This window comes from Rutidosis leptorrhynchoides, chromosome 7, assembly GCF_046630445.1.
Source record: "Rutidosis leptorrhynchoides isolate AG116_Rl617_1_P2 chromosome 7, CSIRO_AGI_Rlap_v1, whole genome shotgun sequence".
Taxonomy (NCBI): domain Eukaryota; kingdom Viridiplantae; phylum Streptophyta; class Magnoliopsida; order Asterales; family Asteraceae; genus Rutidosis; species Rutidosis leptorrhynchoides.
The window spans coordinates 258,787,781-258,813,912 of record NC_092339.1 but is presented as its reverse complement, the minus strand read 5'-3'; the positions used below and the strand labels follow the sequence as shown (position 1 = coordinate 258,813,912).

Below are 26,132 nucleotides of genomic sequence, written 5' to 3'. Positions count from 1 at the left end.
ATTAAAGATCGATCGTGTTGTTCACCACGATGAAAAGATTTGCACACATTAAATATTCTAGAGATATTGCTCTTTCCAGAATATAGAAAATCGAGATACTCCATAAGCTCTTTTACATACTCACAATGATTTACCAACGAAGTAACCGAAGATTCAATGGAATTCATAATTTGAAGAAAGAGTCTGGCGTCATTTTGTAGCCACAGATCCCGTGTATCATCTTTAGGAGGTTCGGAAGTAAGATGAGAAGCTTTTCCCATGCTCCTAAGATATACACGGATTGTCTTACTCCATTCAAAGAAGTTAGACCCATTAAGTTTATTGTCGGTCAAACAGGCTGCAATAGGAATAGTCTCGCTTAAATTACCATCTATTTTCTTTTCATCGCTCTTTTTTTTTTTTTTTTTTGGAAATAAAATTAAATTAAAATTAAAATATAGCTTAAAATAAATACGTAGTATTAAAAGATACTGATATACTTTAAATTGACGGTGGGACTGCAAGTTGGTATACTTTAAGCTTTTTTTTTTTTTTGGTAAATAAATAAATATCTATTTCCACTTACTAGTGGATATAAACCTTACACATTAGGAGTGGAATATAATAAGAGGTAGAAAGAGAACCCTCCCAAAGAATCCAGACAGAAAGAGAGAACCAACCACACAGAAAAAAAAAACTGACAGAGAGAATCACGAGCAATCGGAGAAATATTCCGGACAGATGATCGGAATCACGAGACTGATGATCAGAAAAGAGAACCAGCGGTGGAGAGTTATCCACGCGCCCTCACGCGCCGGCGAGTGGGCGGCGACTGGCGGTGATAGGCGGCGCGTGGGATGGCTTACGGCGGCCGGAAGTTTTTCGTATTTTTCAGATATACAATTCGGGACCTTCTGGGACGTTTGGCGGGGGTGGTGAGATCTGAAAGTGACTTCGAAATGGTTTAATTTTGGAGACAGAAGTGATATTGACAGTGGGTGGTTATGGTGGTGGTGGTGACTTACATACCAGACTCAAACACTCATAGGTATGCTCTGATACCATGAAATTTAACATCTACGAACATCTAAACTCCCTGTAATTTCATCTCTCTTAATTGATACAAATTTACAAGATACAACGAGGATATTTATAGACCCGAGATACAAGACCTTACTGCCCAATAAATGCAGCAACCCAACTAACTACATTAATTGCACCGACTACCTACTAACATTAAATGTGTATTCGTATGTCTTATGTATTGTAACAGTAATTAAAGTCGAGTCTTGGCCATTAAGAGGGCGGTTGTGGTGTGGTTGGGTCATTTAATGCGAAATTGAGTCATTAAATGCCCAAGTAAATGTAATGTGGTTAATTCCACTAGTTTATGTATTGAATTGGTACTTAATGTATTAGGTACTTGGCTTTGAAGTTTGAAAGCGATTATTCATCATCCTTGCGTCAAGGTGAGTGGAATAATTATGCGTGAACGTATATAATGTATTTATTTGTGTGGTATGAATGTGGAAGTATCGCGGTGTTCAAGACACCACATTCTAGGTAACGAGTAGTATTGTCGCGGTGCTTAAGACACTACTCCTTGTGTAATTGACTTGTGGGATTGTCGCGGTGTTTAAGACACCACAATGTCGTGAGAGTGGAAGTGTCGCGGTGTTCAAGACACCACTCATTGTATTGAATGAAGTGTGGATTCGCCGCGGTGTTTAAGACGCCACATTGTTGTAAGGGTGAGTTAGTCGCGGTGTTTAAGACATCACCCGGGGGACTAGTGATTACGCGGTGTATAAGTAACACTAGTGGATGTTATGAACTCCAACGGACTTACATGTACCATTCTCTGGTATACTTGGTTAACCATGGTTGTGCGAATTGTACTTAGCATATTATATTGTGAACTATATGCTATTATTGTTGCTAGCGTAATGTGGAACGTGGATAGTAGTTTATGCATGATGGATTGCATGTTTGTTGAATTGCTAGCTCGTATGTGGTATTGTGTAAGTGTATGCAAGTAAGTAGGTTATATATGATCATGTATAATTATTGCATTCACTAAGCGTTAGCTTACCCCTCTCGTTGTTTATCTTTTAGTTGCAGGTGAGGATAAAGGGAAGGGGATTGTCGGGCACTAGATGCCCTTGATGATGTGCTTGTAGGAGCTTTTGGAAGTTGGCCACCTTTTGGGTAGTTTAGTCCCAAACCATGCTCGTCGGGTCGTTTGGTTAATAAACTACCATTGTATTCGGTCAAACTTGTATTAACTTAATTAACGGCCATTGTGCCTTTTGTAAACATTGGTAATGGTTGTACGGTTTAATGAAACTTGTGAGTTGGTCTACATATTTAATTGGCGCATAAATGTGTATATTATAAAAAAAAAAAATTATAGCGTACGGAGTACGGGTTGGGTTGTTTCATCTAAGGACCTGAGAATAAAACATGCTAAAAAGTCAACACGAATGTTGGTGAGTTATAGGTTTAATTGCTCGAGTCATAAACATATATAAAGATAGACCACAAGATTTCATCAAAAGTTTATCAATAGATTCTACGTAACAGAGCACCCTGGTAACTAAACTTAACACTATAGTGATAATTACCCCATTCGTTTTAATACACGCAAACCAACGTGTCTTAAACTCAAATAACATACGTCCGTTAAAAGGCTAGCGCTCTAGCTCGGACGGGGATGTCAAGCCCTATGGATCCATATACAATTATTCGCGCCCACCAGTCCATATCCTATGTACTGGCAGCTACTAGTTGCCAAAGCTAAGGGATTTTCGGTTTAACTCAGTGTAGAATTTAGTATGTACTTGTGTCTTATTGCGTTTAAAATAATTTGCATGTATTCTCAGCCCAAAAATATTTAAAGTATTTAAAAAGGGAGACTATAACTCACAGTTCAATATTGCGATTCAATATTGTAGGTAAATTGCGTAGACGTAATGATGGTAGACGACTGTATGGTTGGCCTTGGATTCAAGAACAATACCCCGAACAATACCCAATACTTCCTTAGCTTAAAGCGGTTTGAAACCCGAATTAAAACGCTCTCGTATATACCTTATTATTATTAAACTTAAATTTAAAATTATAATTATAATATAAATATAAATAAATTACATAAGAAAATTTATGAAATATTCGTCGAGCAAAACGGACCTTTTATAGTACTTTTCGATTTACTGTAGCTCATGCGATCGCATGAGTTTTCAGTGTTTTTGCCATGCGATCGCATGGCCACCTTTTTCGTTTTTGTTTGCTAGTTCGTCGACATCAAATAGTTTTTTACTGTAACAAATAGTGTTACTGTAGCAAATAGTGTTTACTGTAGCAAATAGTGTTTTATTGTAGCAAATCACTGTAGCAAGTCTTTTTCAATGTAGCACTGTAGCAAAATACGGTTTCACTGTAGCAAATAGTGTTTTACTGTAGCAAAGTAATTTTTACTGTAGCAAATAGGGTTTTACTGTAGGAAAGTCATTTTTACTTGTACATATATATATATATATATATATATATATATATATATATATATATATATATATATATATATATATATATATACATATAATTGTTCATGAATCGTCGAGAGTAATAAAAGGTAATTGTATATATGAAACAGTTCTAAAATTTTGAGACTCAATCTAACAGACTTTGTTTAGCGTGTTAAAATAACAAATCGTATAGAGAATTGGTTTAAATAAGTCAAAAAATTTCGGGTCATCACAGATTATAACATATGAAACTAAATATTTCTTCAAGTTTGCCACTTGAGTTCGTCTTAAACCTCATTTGTATACTGACGATTACAATCTGCGTTCAAACCTTTCATGATTCTTGAAAACACCTCAATCGGGAGGATGAACCAACCGCACTTCATTTACGGAAGAAAAGATTGATGCATATAGTGTTGCACCTGAAAAACACTCGGAACCTGAGTAAACGTTTAACACATAGCTGTGCTAATTCCTTTAGCGTTATTATTATCGAAAATAACTTTGCAACTCCTGATCGAGATAGCCAGTTTTGTCACAGCTCCAGCAAGTCAACTTCGACTTTTCGTTTGAAACAACCTTATTATAACCTTGATATATTTGCGTGCTCTTGTATTGTTACCAGGAAATCTTTTATATTCCACCCCATCACCAGCAGATGTACCAGCAACTTCGTTGCTCCTTGGCTTAAACCTCTCCGACAAATCACTATATTTATCTATTGAAGTCTTATCATGAACTCATCCGCACCTTGTAATGAGAATTGTCATACCAATTGCCGGGAATCAGCAAATCTGTATTGTGAGTCTCGCAACATTTCCACATCAACAGTTATATATATCCATATAACATTTATCTCTTAGAACTATGATCTTCCATTCTGAAATTCTGAAAAGCACCCAGTCTGCGAATTTATACTCTGAATTTTGAAAAGTTGAATGAAGCAACAAAAACTATAAACAACCTCAACAGCCAAAAGTTGATGATAAAAGAATTGTATGTTGGCAAAGCTCAGAAAAAGTTTGAAACTGAACAACTGATTGAGCAAACTACGAAGGAGTCTCTAAACAAATCACAAGGACTAAACTTGTACATTAAGAATCCTGATGATTCTGTTTCTGATGAAATCTTTAGCGAATACCTTGCTTCTGACTCCAAACTCTTGCGGATAAATTTTCTTCACCATCCTTCGATATTAGAAATTCCAAGATATCATAGTATCTTTCATTATAAATATCCTCCATATTTCTGAAGATATTTTCATAACTATTCTTATATGAAATCATTAATCTCTTCGTGCTATCCGTGTTATATCATATAGAAACTGTTAGTTTCTATATTCTGTAAACTTTTGAGCTTAAAATATGAATGTTATTGAAGTAATGTTGGGAACTGATGCATGAGTTAGTATAATATAATGACACTTGATCAACGTGATTATATTACAATAAGTCATGCTAAGTTTCTAAATGGAACATGATGATTCACAGATTATAACGTCATCATGTGTCATGTTACATAACTCTTTTATTCTGATTAACTTCTGAACATATCAAGAAAATATATTCTTGATAGTTCTATTCTCAGTGATTCTGGTAATTTGACAAATCAAATCGTGCCATTACGTTCCTTCTTGTTTAGAACATTAAGTTCATTTGAAATTCCCTACTTACGAATTCTGGACCGTTACTCGCTTTATTAGAGGTCGGGAGGATAATAAAAAGGCAAAGAGCTCCAAAATATAAGAGAAAATATAAAGCCCAATAACAACATGGAAGTCACAAATCGTGAATATTAATACGAATAGCAATATAAAGACACAGTATAATTAAGAATAGTATCACCCCAAGGCTATAGTAGAAGTAAACAGATTTTTCTAGTGGAAGATTGAAAATAAGGATGACAAAAATGATAATTAGGAAAATATCAAGGATTAGAACGGGATTAAGTATTTTCACAACCTTTTGGATGTATGAACTAAGAAAGAAAGTATAGGAATGATGAGAATAATGGAACGGAGGAGTTTAATTTATAATGAAAATATCAGACAGAGTAATCGAGATAGATCACCGTATTTAATTATAGAGATCTTAATCTCCTTATTCGCCGAAGAATTTAAATCTCTCAGATTTCGAAGATTTTCTTTAAATCCCTTGAATTCCGGAATTCAATCGCGACTACGTCAAAAGTTGTGGAAAATCTCCATTTCTTCATCTCGATCTTTTGTGATAGCTTCATTCATACGCTTCGATTAATCGAATCATTTTATCCATATTACTCAATGATGATAAAACTCTAATTTCCAATTCGTATGAGTTATGAAAACATATTTATTGTCAGCCATGACCATCCCAATTAAATTTTGGGACGGAATTTCTTTAACGGGTAGGTACTGTGACAACCCGGAAATTTCCGACCAAATTTAAACTTAATCTTTATATGATTTCGATACGATAAACAAAGTATGTAATGTTGAGTCTAGAAAATTTTGGAACAATGTTCATATATTCAATTGACCTTTGACTGTTCTCGACGATTCACGAACAATTAATTGTAAATAGTTATGTGTGTATATATAAATATATATAAATGGAAATTGGAAAAATAATTTGAAACATTATATGTTGTAGTATTTAATATTAATTATGTAAAATAAAATAAAATAAGATATTATAATAATTATTATTTAAAGCATAACTATATATAAATAAAGTATATTAAAAATAAATATTAAATGATTGTAATACTCGTTGGATGTTTCGTTTATTATTTAGAAAAGTTAAATTCAAACTTATGTAATTTTAAAATAAAAGGTGATCCGAAAATGAGTTATATAAGTTATAGGCTTATTAAAAGTATATTTAGGATCTAATTATTTAGATTTAATACTTTTTATATTTTACCCATAAATGAGAGGGACAGTTGATGTAATTTTTAGTTAACATGTTAATGCTCGAATTTTTTATGCCATAATGACTAAAATAAATAAATATACTTAATTTAAAAATTTGAAAATTTTTCGAAGACTTTTATCCGCCACTAAATTAATCAACGGGGCAAGATATAACACCGTTAGGAGTGTCGGTAGATGAGAACAAAATAGATGGACTTTTTATTCTTATATATTATTATAATTATTATTATATTATTATTATCACTATTTTTTTTTTATTGAATCACACTACCCGTGAATTTGTATGACATATGTGTATAATTGAATGATTGAGAATTAGGTGATTACTTTATCACATATTATATACTACCTAATCTATTTCTCTATCTATATATTTACATATTACCAGCATACATATATAGAGAAGATATATAGATGTATATCCTTCTTCCTTCTTCCTTTCACCACAACCATCAACTATCACCCGGCCACCACCTTTTTGATGTAATTCGAACCAAACCCCTTAGACACCGTTTCCTTCCTGTTCCTATTTGTGAACACCTTCACCAACCGTAACCCACCCTCACTTTAGTTGTCTAAACCGCCACCTTTACCACAATAATTCATCACCATGACCACAACATAACACCACCTTCACCATCGCTATATACAACAACCTCTACTGTTATTCACTACTATTCCGGCTGCCATTTTTTTCGAAACGATGACGATGATACATAAAGATGACGATGATATCGATGATGAGAAGATGACGAGTGGATAATGATAAAATGAATGATGATTTGAAGCTACTGTTAATGTATCTGCAAGAACCAAACCCACTTGTCGAGTGTACCGTTGCTATCCCGTTTCTGTTTTCTATTATTTTATTTTTCTCGACAGTAACCTACATCCAAACTAGGCTGCCATGTGAGAATAGTTGGGTTACCATAATGGGCTGTAGTTGGGCCATTTCTAACTGGGCTTGTATCAAAATCCAATAAAAAAATCGATATCTTAAGTGTTGCTGCTACAGCTTCTCAAACAAGCAGCCTCACTACCACATCTGTTTCTCTTATTTTTGCTTTGTTCAGCCGAAGGTGCAGCTGCAGCTGCGTTTTTGTTTCTAACCTATTAGAAGAGGAGGATGCGATCTAAGAAGATGATACGAGATATCGATGAACGGTTGATAATAATGATGAGTCTATGTTGACGATGGTGATATCGACTGTGTAAAGAGGATCATGATAAGTCACGATGATGGTAATGGTTATTACAATAATAATGACGGTTAGTTAGATAATGACGATTATTCAATTAGGATTATGAATAATTAGAGGATGATTATAATTATGATTAGATGATGATTATGTTTAGCATGATGTTAATGATGATGGGTATTCGGCAAGGATGAGACAATGATGATGAGAAGATAACATAGACGTACGAATGATGATAAGTGGGTTGTAAGTGAAGAAGAAGAAGGAAACCGGAAATACGAGTTAAGTAGATTAAAGTTAGGATTTATTTCAATAATAACATAACAAATCGATGGTTAAGGAGGCTTGTGTTGAGCGAGAGGTCTTAAGTTTGAAACTAGGTCACTGCAAAACATTTTTTTTACAAGGGAAGCTTGGGCTGGAACTTTATGTAGGCTGCCCTGTTGGGCCGAATTAATTGATGGGCGTGTACCATTTCGTGTTTGGGCCGGACTAATAATAAACGGCGTAAATAGTTTAGCTGTGAGTATAAACAGAAAAACAAAAATGGTGGGATGGTTAGTGGTGTATTCGGACGAATGAGAGGTCATGGGTTCGAGTCCAGTTGCGGGCAGTTTATTCCTTTTTAATGTTACTAAGGTATTAATTGATATCTTAATTATTAATATCATTAATGTTATTATTATTATTATTATTATTATTATTATTATTATTATTATTATTATTATTATTACTAATGTTATAAATATTAGTATTATTATTATTAGGATTGTTATTATTGTTATTATTAACTAGTATTATTGTTAAATGTAAGTATTATTATCATTATTTCAAATATTATCATTAATTTAGTTATTATTAATAGAATGTATTATCATTATTATGATTGTTATTATTAGTGTTATTATAAAATATAACACAAGTTATTATTAATTTCATTAATAGTAGTATTAATATCATCTTATAAGTATTAGTATTATTATTATTAAGTGTTACAAATATATTGGTTACTATAATAATTATTATTATTAAACAAAAGTATCGTTATTAACAATATCATTATTATTATTAATATTATTATTTTAATAAAGTTATTATTAATATTATTAGTAAATTATTAATATCAAAACTATCATTTTTAAACAAATAAATATTTTGTACCTACAATATACTTATTACATATACTAAAATTATATTAAAATTTCATATAACTACATATATCAAATTTATTAATATTAGTTACATAAATACATACAAATAACAACACTATCGATTTTTAAGTATAACATTTAAACAATTACATATATAAATATGGATATATTAATATAACTATATGAATATTAACCATTTTAAATATATACACAAATTAAATATACGAAATAAAGATATAATAAATAAATTTGTTCAGTTATGATTATGTGTATTAATAAATATACAAATGATATAGGTTCGTGAATCCAAGGCCAACCCTGCATTGTTCAATATAGTCATATGTATTTTTACTACAAAATACATTATGTGAGTTTCATTTGCTCCCTTTTTAAATGCTTTTGCAATATATATTTTTAGGACTGAGAATACATGCGCTTTTATAAATGTTTTACGAAATAGACACAAGTAATTGAAACTACATTATATGGGTGAATGATCGAAGCCGAATATGCCCCTTTTGCTTGGTAACCTAAGAATTAGTAAACCAATCTACTAATTGACGCGAATCCTAAAGATAGATCTATTGGGCCCAACAAGCCTCATTCTGGAATTTGGAATGCTTTAGTACTTCGATTTTATCATGTCCGATGGGTGTCCCGGAATGATGGGGATATTCTATATGCATATTGTTAATGTCGGTTACCAGGTGTTCAATCCATATGAATGATTATTTTTGTCTCTATGCATGGGACGTATATTTATGAGAAATGAAAATCTTGTGGTCTATTAAAATGATGGAAATGATTATTTATATTAGACTAATGAACTCACCAACCTTTTGGTTGACACTTTAAAGCATGTTTATTCTCAGGTATGAAAGAAATCTTCCGCTGTGCATTTGCTCATTTTAAGGATATTACTTGGAGTCATTCATGACATATTTCAAAAGACGTTGCATTCGAGTCGTTGAGTTCATCAAGATTATTATTTAGTCAATTATAGTTGAATATGTTATGAAATGGTACGCATGCCGTCAACTTTCGATGTAAAGAAAGGTTGTCTTTTAAAAACGAATGCAATGTTTGTAAAATGTATCATATAGAGGTCAAGTACCTCGCGATGTAACCAACTATTGTGAATCGTTTGTAATCGATATGGACTTCGTCCGGATGGATTAGGACGGGTCGCTTCATTATTTTCTTTTGTTTTAATAAAATTATATATTTATATTTTTTACCCCTGAGAAAGTGTAAACTTGAAGGACCGTTGTGTAAATATAGCCAAAGTTGAGGGACCGATTGTAATGTGAACGTAACTTAAAACTATAATCGATTATAACTAAAACTACAAATGTTCCCACCACATTTAGTATATAAGGGTTATATATATATATATATATATATATATATATATATATATATATATATATATATATATACAAGGTTGGAGAATTCGGATTTCGGGGAGATCTCTTTTGGACTTTTTAGGGAGATCTCGGCATCTCGGAATTATCTCGGGGAGATCTCGGACGTTGACTTACGTTGACTTTATAGTTTTTTTTAATAAAAATATACATAAAAACATAAATATATGTATATTTATATACGTTTTTATGAGATTTTACAAAAATATCCGAGAAATGAGCGAGAAAATCTTAGAAATTACGAATTTTACCTTGCAAATTAACAAGAAAATTCGAGAAATCGTGGCTTTGACTAAGTTTGACCCCTTTGATCGAGAAATCTCGGGAGATGAACATCTCATCTCGGTAGCCTTCTAAAAACGAGATCTATGGGAGATCACAGGAGATTTACAACAAAATATATATATATATATATATATATATATATATATATATATATATATATATATATATATATATATATATATATATATATATATATATATATATGGTAGCATTCCCATGAGAATATTCTCATATATAAATAAAATGAGAACATGGGTAAATATGGGATTTTGCTCTCTTACTTATTCTAACGTGAATTTCTCAAGTTTATTAGTTTCCGTGCAAACTCCATTTACTTCCACTTCAATATTAATTCAAACATACTGTATATATGTAGTATATAATATATAACGATATGAACGTTAATCAGTGAATTTTGTTTCATTTCCTTAGATTGAAACATGGAGTTGGATGTCAAAAAATGCAGATTATACATTGATAATAGTATGGATGCATCTTATATCTTATCTTATATATGTAATATAAAACAACTATAATATTAATCAATGAAATTTGTTTCATTTCCTTGATTTGAAACAGGTGGAATTGGATGCCAAAAAATGCAGATTATTTATAATAGTATGGATGCATCTTATATACTGATCATACATAAGGAGGATGCTTCAACATATTCAACCTATAGTATTTCAAAGAATATACGATACATAGTGGGGATGCAACGATAGGAAACAATCCATGTTTTCTTATTGACTGCAAAATAAACGAAAACTATAAATTGAGGATGCAACGATAGAAAACAACCCATGTTTACTTATTGACTGATTTCAAAAGAGAAAGCTTGATAGGGATCATAGTGGATGATCACTAAAAACTCAAAAAGAAAAACACATCCAGGATTTCAATCTTAATAAACGAATTCATCTTCGTGTAATATGGATGCTCCATAAAATAATTTAATCATCACTAAATCAGGATGTAATAGTAGTTTGACGGTAACTTTGGATGCAACGGGGTGACAGGATATATCGCTATATGAATAGGATTTACAAAAGCTACATTTAAAACTAATACCACCATTGTATAAATTAGATGGAAAAATAAAAAAGGAAGAAGATTAAGTTAGACGGTTACTTGTTTGCCGAGAATATAGTGAATACAATCATCAATTCAGTAAAACACTACTTGTTACCTTTTTACAATTATACCCCTCAAGTATATTTACAGTTTTAATCTAATTCAAATCTATTATCTAATAACTACCTCATCCAATGGTCCATAATTGTTCTCACCAATATTTAAAATGAGAATGTTCTCATTTGAACACTCCTCTATATATATATATATATATATATATATATATATATATATATATATATATATATATATATATTAATTTTTTATTTACTATTATAATATATGTATTTATATTTTTTTATTATTTTTTATGCATGTAACTTTTTTTAAGGCAAGTAAGAGAGTTAGACTTACATTGAAAGTCACACATGACATAATTTGAGGAAAAAAAAGGTTATTATGGCGGGGAACTTCTAACCCCATGCATCCTTTGGATGCCAACTGCAAACGGGTCATCACAGTCCCGGTTAAGTGTAGTCGGAACTAACCCCTGTCTCAGCACCAAGCACAAATGGGTGGCCGAAGAATCGAACCTACGCCATATTTGAGGAAACTCTAATTTAACTGGTCAACTGAACGTTTGGGGGCACCTTGGCCACCCAGGCTATGCCTGGATGGTTAAGTCACACATGACATAATACAATATACACAAATTTTTTTTTTTTTTTTTTGAGTTTTCTCTCATAATCATTTCTCGAAGTATATTTTGTATTAGAAATTTTTTTTGTAGTTATATATTTAGTTATATTATTTGTAGTTATCTTTATATATGTAAATTGAGTATACATGAGAAATGAATCAAGAATCAATAGAGTTAGACTTGCATTATATATTTATATCAGAGAGACACAAAATAATTGTTCAATTTTCTGTCATAATCATTTCTCTAATTTTTTACTGTACATTTTATATTTGATATATTTTTATAGTCATTATTAATATGGTTGATATATTATTATTATTATCATCATCATCATCATCATCATCATCATCATCATCATCATCATCATCATCATTATTATTATTATTATTATTATTATTATTATTATTATTATTATTATTATTATTATTATTATAGAATTAAGCCTAAAAAATGTATATAAGATCATTTTAGTATTAATCCTAATTTCCTAAACATGTCACTCTTTTATTCAGTAATTAGTTATATATATATATATATATATATATATATATATATATATATATATATATATATATATATATATATATATATATATATATATATATATATATATATATATATTTTAATTTTAAAATTTTAAGCTGACATTGTTAATTCCTTCAAATTGCTAAATAACGAATACCATTAAAATGGGGGAACCTTCATCGAATAATGAAGGACCCTAACAGATATAGACGAATTAAACATGATAGGCTCGAAACTAGTAAACGTCACAAATCGACGCTTACTCAAACCGAGCCAAACTAATAAGAAAAAACGCTACTGCAAAGCGAACAAAACTAAGATTTAGACCACTAAACAATGACAAGCAAACAATAGCAAACACACAATCTAAGACAATCATAAAGCAAAATAAGAAAACAAACAAACACCACACAAATACCCAATTTAGGATGGACCTTTCCGGTTCCTTTCATCCGGGCAATTTGTAAACCCGTCAACCTTGTCAATGTGGATGCCCTTACCTTTTCGAGATTTAAAATTGTACGAGATCACGCTAGATGAACTACTACCAACAAGAGAGCCGGACGAACACAGGGGTATCAAACCCTGATCCGCTAACCTTGAAAAAAGCCTTTGTTGACATTGTTCGAAGCACCAACCTCATCTTCATCCCGTAACACGAAACCTTCGCAATCCGATTTCTTTTTCTGCTTGTTTTTAAAAGTTCGGCCCAACTTATTGGGCCCAAATTCCACGCGATTTGAAACATTCTTCACATCAACATTGGAAGAATTTGCAACATGGGAAGATGAATTTGCATTCTCCTATAAAACATTACATCCATTATAAACATGGGGTAAAGTAGCAACATATTGCTCATTAAACAAAATAGGGGGATCACTATGAATTTTTTCAACAGTGGGCACAACAAAAGACTTTTTCACGGTCACTTCAACTTCGGACCCCAACGCTTCATTGACAACAAAACTACCGAACCGCAACTCGTTATCACAAACGACTTTGTCTGCAACATCTACCACATCTTCTTCAACGTCAAGCAATTGATCCGGATCTGGCACATTGTCGTTAATACCCAGAGCACCATTGACATCTAATGCTTCATTAACCAACTCAACATGATGATCAAAGACGGGATGACCCGTCACAACGATTCGATTAGAAATAGCCAAGAGATCATCAGGGAAAACATCGAATAACACAACATCCAAATCCGAAGCCGCATTAAGCTCATTAACCCAAGCATTACAAGCCAAAAATTCATCGTCTTCAAGATCCACATCAACCGCATCATGGACATGTTTCGTTCTCATTGTTTTTATGAAGGCAAACAAAGAGCCAACATCACCAAAAGTGCAAGACGATTTAGCAACCTTTAGAACCTCACCGGAAAGGCTAGCAACCTTGGTAGCACTCTCGAAGGACGCATGGCGATTCTTGCACTATTATTTTTTCAATAGACCATTAAAGATATCTGGATTCTTTATTCACTATTTACCCCTTTCTCAACATAGAATTGAACCTAAGTTCAGAAAAGGTAAAAAATCTCAAGATAATAGTTTTGTATGGCAAAGAAAAGTAACTCTCCATCTGTTTATTTTTCTTTTATAGTAATCAAGATACTAATCCATACGAATTAAAATCAAAGAAAATGTCATAACAAAAAATTGACTTGATCAAACAAGACTTTTTTTTTGTAGATTTTCCTGCATTTCACTGGGCTTGACTGTTGAGTATGAAAAACACACAACCTCCTCTATACATGCACCTTAAATCCTAAACACCTTATTCAGCATAAAAATATAAAGAGAAAAATACCTAGATTCTGATAATAAGCACAAACATGAGTATAGAATTAAAATAATAACAATAAACTCATTAAAATATGATTTGTAGTTTGGCACATTGAGACACTTGACTCTGGTACCTTTTACAATAGATACCCTCCAGTACATAAGATAAATGTACAATTTTAGCATCAACAACAGAAAGAACTGTGTAACTTTTTGGAAGAAAAAATATGTAAATCAGACTGTGTTCTCATATTGACTATTCTTTAATTTTTTTTTTTTTTTTTTTTTTTTTTTTAATGTCTTAGGATCAAACTTTGACTATTGTCTGACTACCCTGTTTGAACTATAAACAAAGTTCTCTTCACCAGCAACAGTGGAGTTCAACCTTCCAGCAGCCCAACCGTTGTTGACCACACGAACTGGATCCCCGGTTACTCGTGTGCCGTCAATACGCTTATCGAATTCCGGAAGTCCATTTGCTTTTCTTTCTTTTCGTTTCTTCCTCTCCTCATCCCTTTCTTTCCTAAGCCATTGTTCTACTGTTCTCTGAAACCATTAACAAACAAGCTGTGTTAATTGGTTCAATTGATATTGACTTTTTTAAGTCCAATTTATCTATTAAACATTGAACCAACATCCATTTACCATGAAAGTTTTGTCCTCTTTTTTTTTTTTTTTTTGTTGTTGTTGAAAAGCAAATACGTATTATATATAGGGAAAAATGTACAATATATAAGATACAATACGCGACCTACAGAAACTATCTAGCCTAACTGGAAAGTTACAAACTGAACCCAATTCTACAGCTGCATTTTACAGTTCATCGAATATCAAGAATTCGAATACCATTAAACTTTATATTAATGTTCTCAATCTAATGACAGTTAACCTGGTTAATTAAATTTGTATTAAAAACGAAACATCTTGCATCCACTTTGTGAGTCAAATTGATCTTTTGAGCTTAAAAGTCAAACTCAAAATACAATATGCAAGCTAGCCCACAATAAATACACAAGTGTAGGAACTTTGTGAGCTCATTTATAAATTATAACTATCACCCTAAATAAAGGTTAGCCGTATTATGGAACTTGGTGAAATATGGAAACTTTCACATTATTATGAGACATTTGAACATAAATAATTTCATAATTTTGTAGAAGGTGACAGATAAATAAAGTAAACTTACCATTAGAGACAAATTACTCATTTTTCTGACATCTTCCATAGTTGATGCTAACTGCAACTTTCCGTTAGCAACATATACCTAAAACAAAGACAGCGTTTTATGGCCACGGTATCATATTTCGCATTTTGATAAACAGATAAATGACTAAATAAAATCTTACCATGTGTGAAGGCCAATTTTCAAGACCATCAAATATATGTGTAGCGTAGATGATAGTAGCACCACGCACTTCACACTCCTTTTTGAGGAACGCCAAAAGATCAGCTCTGGCGAGTACATCTAAGTCAACCGTAATTTCATCAAGTAGAAGAACCTATAAAAATAAGTTGATCACACAAGGTTAACTTAACAAAGGGATTAAAACTATCATAAGACAAATCAAGGTTGCAAAATAGCTTATTAGGGAGTAATCGGAAAATTAGGGATTAATCGGGTATTGATTGGATGTTGACTAAGTTTGACTTTGACCGTTTTCGCCGACTAACCCCGATTAAATTCCGATTTATGGTGACCGATTAATCGGATGTTGACTGACTAAACGGATGTTGACTGATTAAACGGATGTTGCCCAAATTAATCCCCCTTCGACAAAGGGTTGACCAGTTTTGACTGATTTTAATTAACCGAATTGGACCTCTCCAAAAACTGAGTAATCGCCCAGTACTCGCCAATTGATTCCGAGTTTCACAACATTGTAACCAATTGTCAAATACATAAATTACCATTACCATTTACTATTACCATTAAGTAAAAACAATTATAATAAAAACTCAAGGACAAAAATCATAATCATCTACTTATTTTACACTAAGCTAACACCTTGAATTCCTTTAAGAGGCCCATGCATATTTGCACTCGTCTACGCTGACCGTCGGATACTTTATGCATCCTCCACGACAAATCAACATCTAAAACCTGAAATGTTCGTTATCAATATTAATCTTTAGAATTAGAATATTAGAATACCTTTTATAATGAAACCAACATTAGTTATAATGAAAAAAACAAGACAAAAAAAAATTTAAGTTATTAATATTAATCTTTTGGAATATCTTCTATAATGAAACCAACATTAGTTATAATGCAAAAAACAAGACAAACAAATTTAAGTTATTTATATTAATCTTTTGGAATACCTTAATTAGCTCAGCTCTTCTTTCAGGTTTAACCCCTGATACACCAAATAACATTTTCTCAGCAGAAATATCCATTTGTATTGCAACATCAAACCCAGCAAAAGCAACTTCCCTTCTCCACTGTTTAATTAAACAGCAGTTTAGAGCCAACAAAACGCCCATAAAAACATGAAAATACATTAAGAATAATGATAATAATATATATAAAATTTGTGTATCATAAGTAACTCAAATCAATAAATTGTATTGATGACTATTATTTTTATCTTGGAAACTTTTATAAAGGGCACATACAAGTTACTATATAAATAATATGAAGCAACAAACTGCTGAAATTAGTACTTGATGCAATATAAGTTATGGTTTAATTGATTAAAGTTTCATATTTTCTCATGTCAAGGTATGATATGAACTTCTGTGAACCCAACTTTATATATATATATATTTTTTTCTTTCTAGAAATGGGATTCTGTTATCTTGATTTGCAAGTTATCTTCATAGCTTTAGACCACCATATCAACATTAGTGCATATGTAAGTTAAAAGTATATGGTGAATGAAAAAATTTCTATTTCAAATTTTTATTTATAACTAAATAAATAACTGTCCTAACGGTTATATAACTGCTTATACAATCATAATAACTATCTTTGAGTAACTTTAACTATAATTAGATATTTGCTTGTAGTGTAAAATTACTTGCAATAGTGTGAGCATAAACCGAACCACAACCAATAAGCCGATAAAATCGAAAACTGAACCGAACCAGATTTCTTAGTTTACATACATTACTTCGATATTTATAAATAAATATATACATTATATATATATATATATATATATATATATATATATATATATATATATATATATATACATATATTAAACTCTTTAAATATGTGGAGTAATTCGAAGTGTTGTATTGTTATATTTGGGATGCTCACTTATTATTTGATTTTCCAAAACCCGAACCAAACCGACTCATGCACACCCCCCTATTACATCTAGTAAGTAACACTTAACCTCTCAAAGTGTTCCATTATCCAATTATCAGGTCACAGAAGACTCGACTCTATGGAAAGAAACTAACCCTTACCCAACCAAACAACTATGTATGCATGCGTAACTGTTAATTCCTATTGATCCACCTATACATCCAAGTCATTAACTAATCATCCACATTACAAAGATTGAATTCTATATAAAATACGCATCTTAATGTCACTAACTAATTTCCTAATTATTATACTTAAATAATAATGAAAAGGCAAAAGCTTTCTCCTCATCTAACCATATTTTTGTTACGGCATTACATATCCTACTAGTCGAAAATGTAAAATTAACTGCGGACTAGAGTCTATAGATACTTCATTCGCTTTGGGACCAATTACATTACCTATTTGATATTTCCTGAGTACATAATAATCTCTACTCTACTCACCAAACACAATAATTAAATATATTCATATATATATATATTAACATAATAATAATATATCATAATAATTAAAATAAAATTTTGATAAAAGAAAATACCTCTCCACCAAGATAAGCAAGATCACCAGAAGAAATCAAAGAAGTATCATGAAAAGCAGATCTACCAAGAACCCTAACCATATCAGGTTCCACCATATGCTTCCCTCCCAATATCTTCAATATCGTCGTTTTCCCTAATTAATCAATCAACTTTCACATTATTATAATCACCACCAAAACACATCAAATTTCGAAATCATCTCAACTGTACATAAACATTACAATACAAAACGAATGAATGAATGAATTAGGTTACCAGCGCCATTAGATCCAACGAGAAGACATCGATCACCGGAATTAAGAGTGAGTGAGAAATCTTCAATCAGAGGGAGTGATCCGGGTGGCGGATGGCCATCGATTCCTGGATACGTGAATTTCAGTTTATTGATAACCACATTTGGAACTGGAATTGGAATTAGGTTATTATTATTATTGTTCACTCCCATTGATTGAAATTGAAATTGAAATTGAAAATGAAATTAGTTTTAATCACGGATTGTTTAAGTTAGTGTGTGAGGGTTTTATAATAACAAGGGATTCAAATTCAAAGACGGTGGTGTGGTGGGTTGGTGTGGGAATTGATTAATTGATTTGTTTGTCGTGGCAGGGTTTTCAGTCGCGAATAGTTCAAGTAATACAGAATCTGGTCACAAATGTGGCACGTCTACTTTTTTTTTTTTTTTTTTTTTTTTTTTTTTTTTTTTTTTTTTACAAATGTGGCACGCTACTTCTTTGTACTATTCGGGGTTGTTGAATTTAATAAAAATTATTAATTGATATATAGATTAATAAACGTGATACCTAATTATGACTTTTAAAAACGCATTTTCGATTAAAGATTTCTTTCTCCAACATATCTGAACAAATCGAGCAGCAAACTCAACAAAAAAAAGTGTAAACACCCAACAATAGAGAATCTAAACTTCTAATTGATAAAGATATAACCACAATATGAGATCTAGAAACACTCCACACCCTCGATTATGGCTGATAAAGATTCCACCACAACTATAAACTCAGAAATGATGAGATTTCACTACAATGTTTGATAAAGAAACATTACATACATTGATAAAGAAACCACTCGTAGTCACCGGAATCAAAGATTCGTAAAGATGCGAAGATTTAGTAAATAGATAAATTCTATCAAACTTTTTCATTCATCATCAACCATGTTTTACAATGATAATCAACGTTTATTTATAGAGGAAACATTAAAACAAATTCTAAATAAGACAAAAACATAAAAAGTAAAAGAGACAAAAATGATAAGCATTTACGAATCAGCCAATAAGAATTAACTGAAAAAGCCTGCCACTTTGTAATGCTCCTTCTATGATAAAAAATAGTCAATGATAGATGAGAATCTTCGTTGGACAGCCCAACATTCTAGAATCACCCACACGCTTTTTAAGCACAGGTCTTGAGCTGGTTCTTGAATTGAAATAGTTTCAAACGTTTTCAAAGTATAAGTGCTTGTGAAAGATTGTCAAGTTGGTTGGCTTCATTGTTAAAAGCTGGTTGGTTTAACTTTAACGTCTTATGCTTGTTGGTCTGAACATCTAAAAGTAGGTGATTAATAACCCTCAAAGTTGATTGAGCATCAATGATTAGTGCTGGTCTAACATTAATTATAAGAGTTGAGTGAACTAGCTTTCATCTGTTGGGAAATTACGGTCTCACTAATTTTCACCACCCAGCCCAACAATAATAGTAAAGAAATAAAAACAATACACAATACAAGATTTAACGTAGAAACTCCAAAACAGTAGAAAAACTACCGGCCCCCAAAGAGAGAAATACACTATATCACAAATTGTTACAATGATATAGACGACTCTCTTAAGCCAACTACACTCACCAAAATATTTAACTAATACAACTCTCAAATAAAGTAAGAAAGAAAGAAATAATCAAATACTTAAAGTGTATTGATTGGTGCAATTTGAAAGTAATCCCATGGCCTCCTTTTATAGCCAATGAGTTCACCTCCAACTTCACTCTTCTACCAATGTGGGACAAAACTCCATTTTTCCTTCTAACCAAAATATAACTAACAAATCTCCACCTTTTGGATAGAAGAAAATAATCATGCTTCCACATTGCAGAGATAACCGATGTAGACGCTTCCTCGACGACAACTTCAAGATCCTCATCTTCATGCCGTTGACATTATCTCCCAAGAGACAAAACTTGCATCTTTACCGAACATTGTCTAAACCGACAATCATTGTCATCACAGACAATCATAACTCTTAACAAGAATTATCATACTCCACCATTAAGAGTATAGCACTTAGAATATCACATTCCAAGCATTTCACATCGGCACATGTTGTTGAACAACCAGCTGAAACTTTATGGTGCAACTTCCTGTTTGGCTTTCCCTGGAAGTTTCATCAGCTACAACATCAGTTTCCACCACACAACTTGCATCAATGCCAAACCAATGCTCATGTGCAATTGTGGAACCGCTAACGAATATCCCTTTCCATGGTGGCGCGGACACACCATGAGGATGGTGTGACTTCAGAGGAATTCGTCACTCTCAGTAACAACGGAGACAATGTTAGCGTCTTTGGAGCCATTTGCCGGATTAGCTCCACCTGGACAATTAACCCTTACATGCCCAGTCTTCCCGCACCTCCAGCATACCAGATTCTTCCCAGAGTTTCTCTTTCGCCTATCCAAACACAACACTATTGTATCTCCTGATGACGAGAGCCCGTTACCTTCCAGTCTTTTCTCCTCGGATAGGAGCTTGTTAGTAACGTCTTCAAACTTCAGAGTTTTCTTCCCATACATCAAAATAGGTTTCATGTGTTCATAAGATGATGATAAAGATAATATCAACCTCAAAGCTTTATCTTCATCATCCGTTTTAACTCCAATAGCCTCCAGTTCTGAAACAATACCGTTAAGAATACTTAGATGATCTGAAATCTTTGAACCCCCATCTATACGCAGAGTATGAAATTGTTCTTTAAGAAACAACCGATTGGAGATGCCCTTGCCCTGGTACAACTGCTCTAGTTTAACCCAAAGCTCCTTTGTCGTTGATAACCCGTGCAAATTTGCAAGCACGTTCTTTGCAAGACACAAACGAATCGCACTTGCTGCCCTCAAATCCATATCATCTCATTCTTCTTCATCGAACTTACTGCTAGAATCACTGCCGGGAACAAAGGTAGGTTTACCTTTCAATGCCTTGTGTAACCCGGACTGAATCAACACATCCTTGACTTGAACCTGCCATAAGCCAAAATTGATCATCCCATCAAATTTCTCTACATCAAACCTCATTGAACTGAACTTCGACATCGTATCCGTATCCTATACACAACACTTTCTCTGATTTTGCTCACATTTCGAATAGTCAAAAGATGTAGCAGGTAGCCAGGACCCTTTAAATCAGAAATCCACAACTCGCCACTAACAAATCCAACTATTACTACGAATAAGAAAAAATATTGTCTAACCAGATACCCTATACGATCAATAGAACTCGTTTTTGATGTGGACGATCCACTCCCGTGGCAACCATAGAGCATACTCCGACTCCTATAACCGAGACCCCCGTCAAACCTGATGCTCTGATACCAGTTGTTGGGAAATTACGGTCTCACTAATTCCCACCACCCAGCCCAACAATAATAGTAAAGAAATAAAAACAATACACAACACAAGATTTAACGTAGAAACTCCAAAACAGGAGAAAAACCACCGGCCCCCAAAGAGAGAAATACACTATATCACAAATTGTTACAATGATATAGATGACTCTCTTAAGCCAACTACACTCTCCAAAATATTTAACTAATACAACTCTCAAATAAAGTAAGAAAGAAAGAAATAATCAAATACTTAAAGTGTATTGATTGGTGCAATTTGAAAGTAATCTCATGGCCTCCTTTTATAGCCAATGAGTTCACCTCCAACTTCACTCTTCTACCAAAGTGGGACAAAACTCCATTTTTCCTTCTAACCAAAATATAACTAACATCATCGTGCTGAGTGATTAGTTTTTAGACTAAGTAAAACTCATGCAGCTTGAACTATCACTTTTATGTGCTGGCTCTAAACCTTCCTCGTGCTGGTTGAACTAACAACTTCTGCTGGTTCTTCTTGCTGGTTGAACTAACAACTTCTGCTGGTTAAACTAACATCTTTTGTAGTTCATATGCTGGTCGAACTAACTTCATTTGAAGCTGCCTCTTATGTAACCTTAAAAGTTGAAAGTTAATCATATGTTCTTTGAGTTGGATCTTGTTGAGTTGGTTCAACTTGTTGCTGGCCCTTTGATAATGCTAAAAACAAACATATATTTCATAGTATTATCCTTCAAGAAAGACAAGCTTTTAGTTGCAATTGTTCTATTTACAAGTGATATTCGTTTAAATAATAAAAAGTGAAGACAAAAGACAGATTCTACGATTTGAAGACGCAAACGACCAAAACGCTAAAAAGTACAAGTTACAATCCAAGTGGTTCAATTTATTGATGAGAAACGACTAAAAATTACAAGAGTACGAGCCGCGAAACGCAAAGTACAAGATTTCAAAGCGTACAAAAGGACGTTCGAAAATCCGAAACCGAGACCTGAACCAACTATCAACGCGCGACTCAACAGACCTAAATTTACAAGGTAACGATGCACAAGAATATAATATAATATATATATAATTATATAAAATTATATATATTATATTATATAATATTTAAATACGAGCAGCCCACGTTTTGGAATCATTTGTGACCAGTGGAAGGCGGCCATGCAATCGCATGGCCAAGAAGGCTTAAACCCATGCGATCACATGGGATACTGTAGCAGGTCAGGTCCTATAAATTGCAACGTTTGGTCGACGAATTTTACACATATATCATACATCTTACTCTCTCTCAATATATTTATATTTATAATTATAATTTTAATATTAAGTTAATAATAATAATAAGGTTATAGTGTCGAATGTTTTAAGGTTTTGTAAGTCAAAACTCTGTCCGTGTAACGCTACGCGATTAATAATCATTGTAAGTTATGTTCAACCTTTTTAAATTAATGTCTCGTAGCTAAGTTATTATTATGCTTATTTAAGCCGAAGTAATCGTGATGTTAGACTAAATATTAAAACAGGGTTATTGGGCTTTGGACCATAATTGGGGTTTGGACAAAAGACTGACACTTGTGAAAATTGGACTATGGGCTATTAATGGGCTTTATATTTGTTTAACTGAATGATAGTTCGTTAATTTAATATAAAGATTTATAATTTGACGTATCTATAAATAACCACATACACTCGATCGGATACGATGGGCGGGATATTTATAAATACTAATAATCGTTCATTTGACTGGACACGGGGATAAATTAATAGTCAATGGACTCATTAAAACAGGGGTGAATTACATACAAGGAAAATTGGTGTAATTATTAACAAAGTAATAAGACCTTGTTACAGTTTAAGTCCCCAATTAGTTGGAATATTTGACTTCGGGTATAAGGGTAATTCGACGAGGACACTCGCACTTTATATTTATGACCGATGGACCATTATGGACAAAAACCAGATGGACGTATCAAATAAACCAGGACAAAGGACAATTAACCCATGGTAATAAATTAAAATCAAAACGTCAAACATCATGATTACGGAAGTTTAAATAAGCATAATTCTTTTATTTTATATGTCATCGCACTTTTAATTATCGCACTTTTATTTATCGTCATTTACTTTACGCTTTAAATTAAGTTATATTTATTTTTAATATTTTGCATTAGGTTTTAATTGTGATTTAAGTTTTATAATCGACAAACTGGTCATTAAACGGTAAAACCCCCCTTTATAATAATAATATTACTACTTATATATATATATATATATATATATATATATATATATATATATATATATATATATATATATATATATATACAAATATAGTTGTGAAAAATATAGTGTTAAACTCAGCTAGCTCCCTGTGGAACGAACCAGACTTACTAAAAACTACACTACTCTACGATTAGGTACACTGCCTATAAGTGTTGTAGCAAGGTTTAGGTATATCCATTCTATAAATAAATAAATAACTTGTGTAAAATTGTATCGTATTTCGTAATTTTTCGTAGTAAAATATAATCTATTTCGTACTAGACCTCGCACACATCAAGTATTTTTGTTGCCGCTGCTGGGAACAACGCCGAAATGAAACGCTATAGAAAAAAATTATATATATTTTTAATCTATTTTTGTAAAAATATAAGAAGATTTAAATATTAAAAACAAAAATATATAAAAAAAGAGAAAAATATATTTCTATATTTTTAAGTGTTTAAATTAAAAAGTTTTTATTTTGTTAAAGTAACAAAAACTAATAAGTAATTTTTAAAATATAAGTTTTATTTAAATTATATTTTATATAAATTAAAATCAGAAATAAAGTTAGAAATAAAAAAAATAAAAAAAAACAAAAAAACACGTTGAACCTGCAAAATTTCGGCCTGCAACCTTTTTGAATCTGCACTCCATGTGACCGCATGACCCAGACACCCAGAACTCATGCGATCGCATGAGCGTGTCTGACAGGAAACCTAGTACGCCATAATTGCAGTTTAGGGTTTGATTAATTATTATTATTATTATTATTTAACCTAATAGGGTTTAATTTAATAATAATTAGTTTTAATTTTTAATTAAATTTGTGCTTTTAAGTTTTAATTAGTTTTATTAATTATATAGATTACTACCTTTATAAAATAATAATATAAAAACAATATTTTTATAAAAATAAGTAATTTTATCATATTTGTTTTTATAAATTGCATAGTTTAAACATTTATTTCGTAATTTGTATATTTGTCGTTCCTAATTAGTTTTAAACTTAGTTTTTGCCATAGTTATTTTATATTTCTAGATTTTTAGGCTTTGCCGTAAAATCCCTCAAGTGTTTTTTTTTCTTTAGATTAAGATTTAGGTGCTTTATAATTTTGCGACGCAGTTTATAGATCTTAGTGCCATTTAAGTAATTGCCGTTTTTCGTTTAGAATTCCTTTTAAGCTTTAATACCTTTAGGCGCAAGTTTTAATTTTTAGTTTTTAGACTTTTAAGTTTTGACGCTTTACTTTCTTTTTATTATTTTTCGACGGTTTGTTTTTCGACGTTTGTTTTTTGACTCCTTATTTTTCGACGCGCTTTTTCTTTTTCATTTCGACGCTCTAGTTTTTAGGACATAGAATTTTCAAAGTTTTCTTTAAATTTCGACGAAAAATTATTTTAAGCGGTTAAATTGATAGACATTCAAAATTTTCTGGTTCGTATTAATAGTTGGATTTGTTAGTGGCGAGTTGTGGATTTCCAATTTAAAGGGTCCTGGCTACCTGCTGCATCTATTGGCTATTCGAAACGTGGGCAAAATCAGAAAAGTCTATTAATTTGATAGCTTATATAATTTTTATCTTTATAACTAATAGGATATTCTGTGAATGCACCGAGCAAAACGTTCACCACCTTTCATACGTTCACCACCTGTAACTCGATCAAGACATCTAGCCAATATTGTCGCCGTTAATTTTTCTTTAGAATCATCATCTAGTAATCCAAGTACTCCAATTCAAATTTCTGATAATCCATTTTTTGAACCCGACCTCACAATTGAGAACCCGGAGGATATTCAAGGACAATTCAGAGATCCCGAACCTCTAATCAT

The 26,132-nt window shown here is 32.0% G+C and overlaps 1 protein-coding gene across 1 annotated transcript; it reads right to left on the bottom strand.

The window, feature by feature from the left end:
• Positions 1-14,835: 14,835 nt before the first annotated feature.
• On the bottom strand, positions 14,836-18,888 carry LOC139857699 (ABC transporter I family member 20). Its single transcript, XM_071846525.1, has 7 exons — positions 18,682-18,888; positions 18,426-18,559; positions 16,891-17,010; positions 16,574-16,669; positions 15,915-16,067; positions 15,755-15,832; positions 14,836-15,114 (listed from the first exon to the last, which is right to left on the bottom strand). The coding sequence occupies exons 1-7, from the start codon at positions 18,869-18,871 to the stop codon at positions 14,887-14,889; spliced, it is 999 nt and encodes a 332-aa protein (XP_071702626.1). The 5' UTR covers positions 18,872-18,888; the 3' UTR covers positions 14,836-14,886.
• Between the last annotated feature and the right edge of the window lie 7,244 nt (positions 18,889-26,132).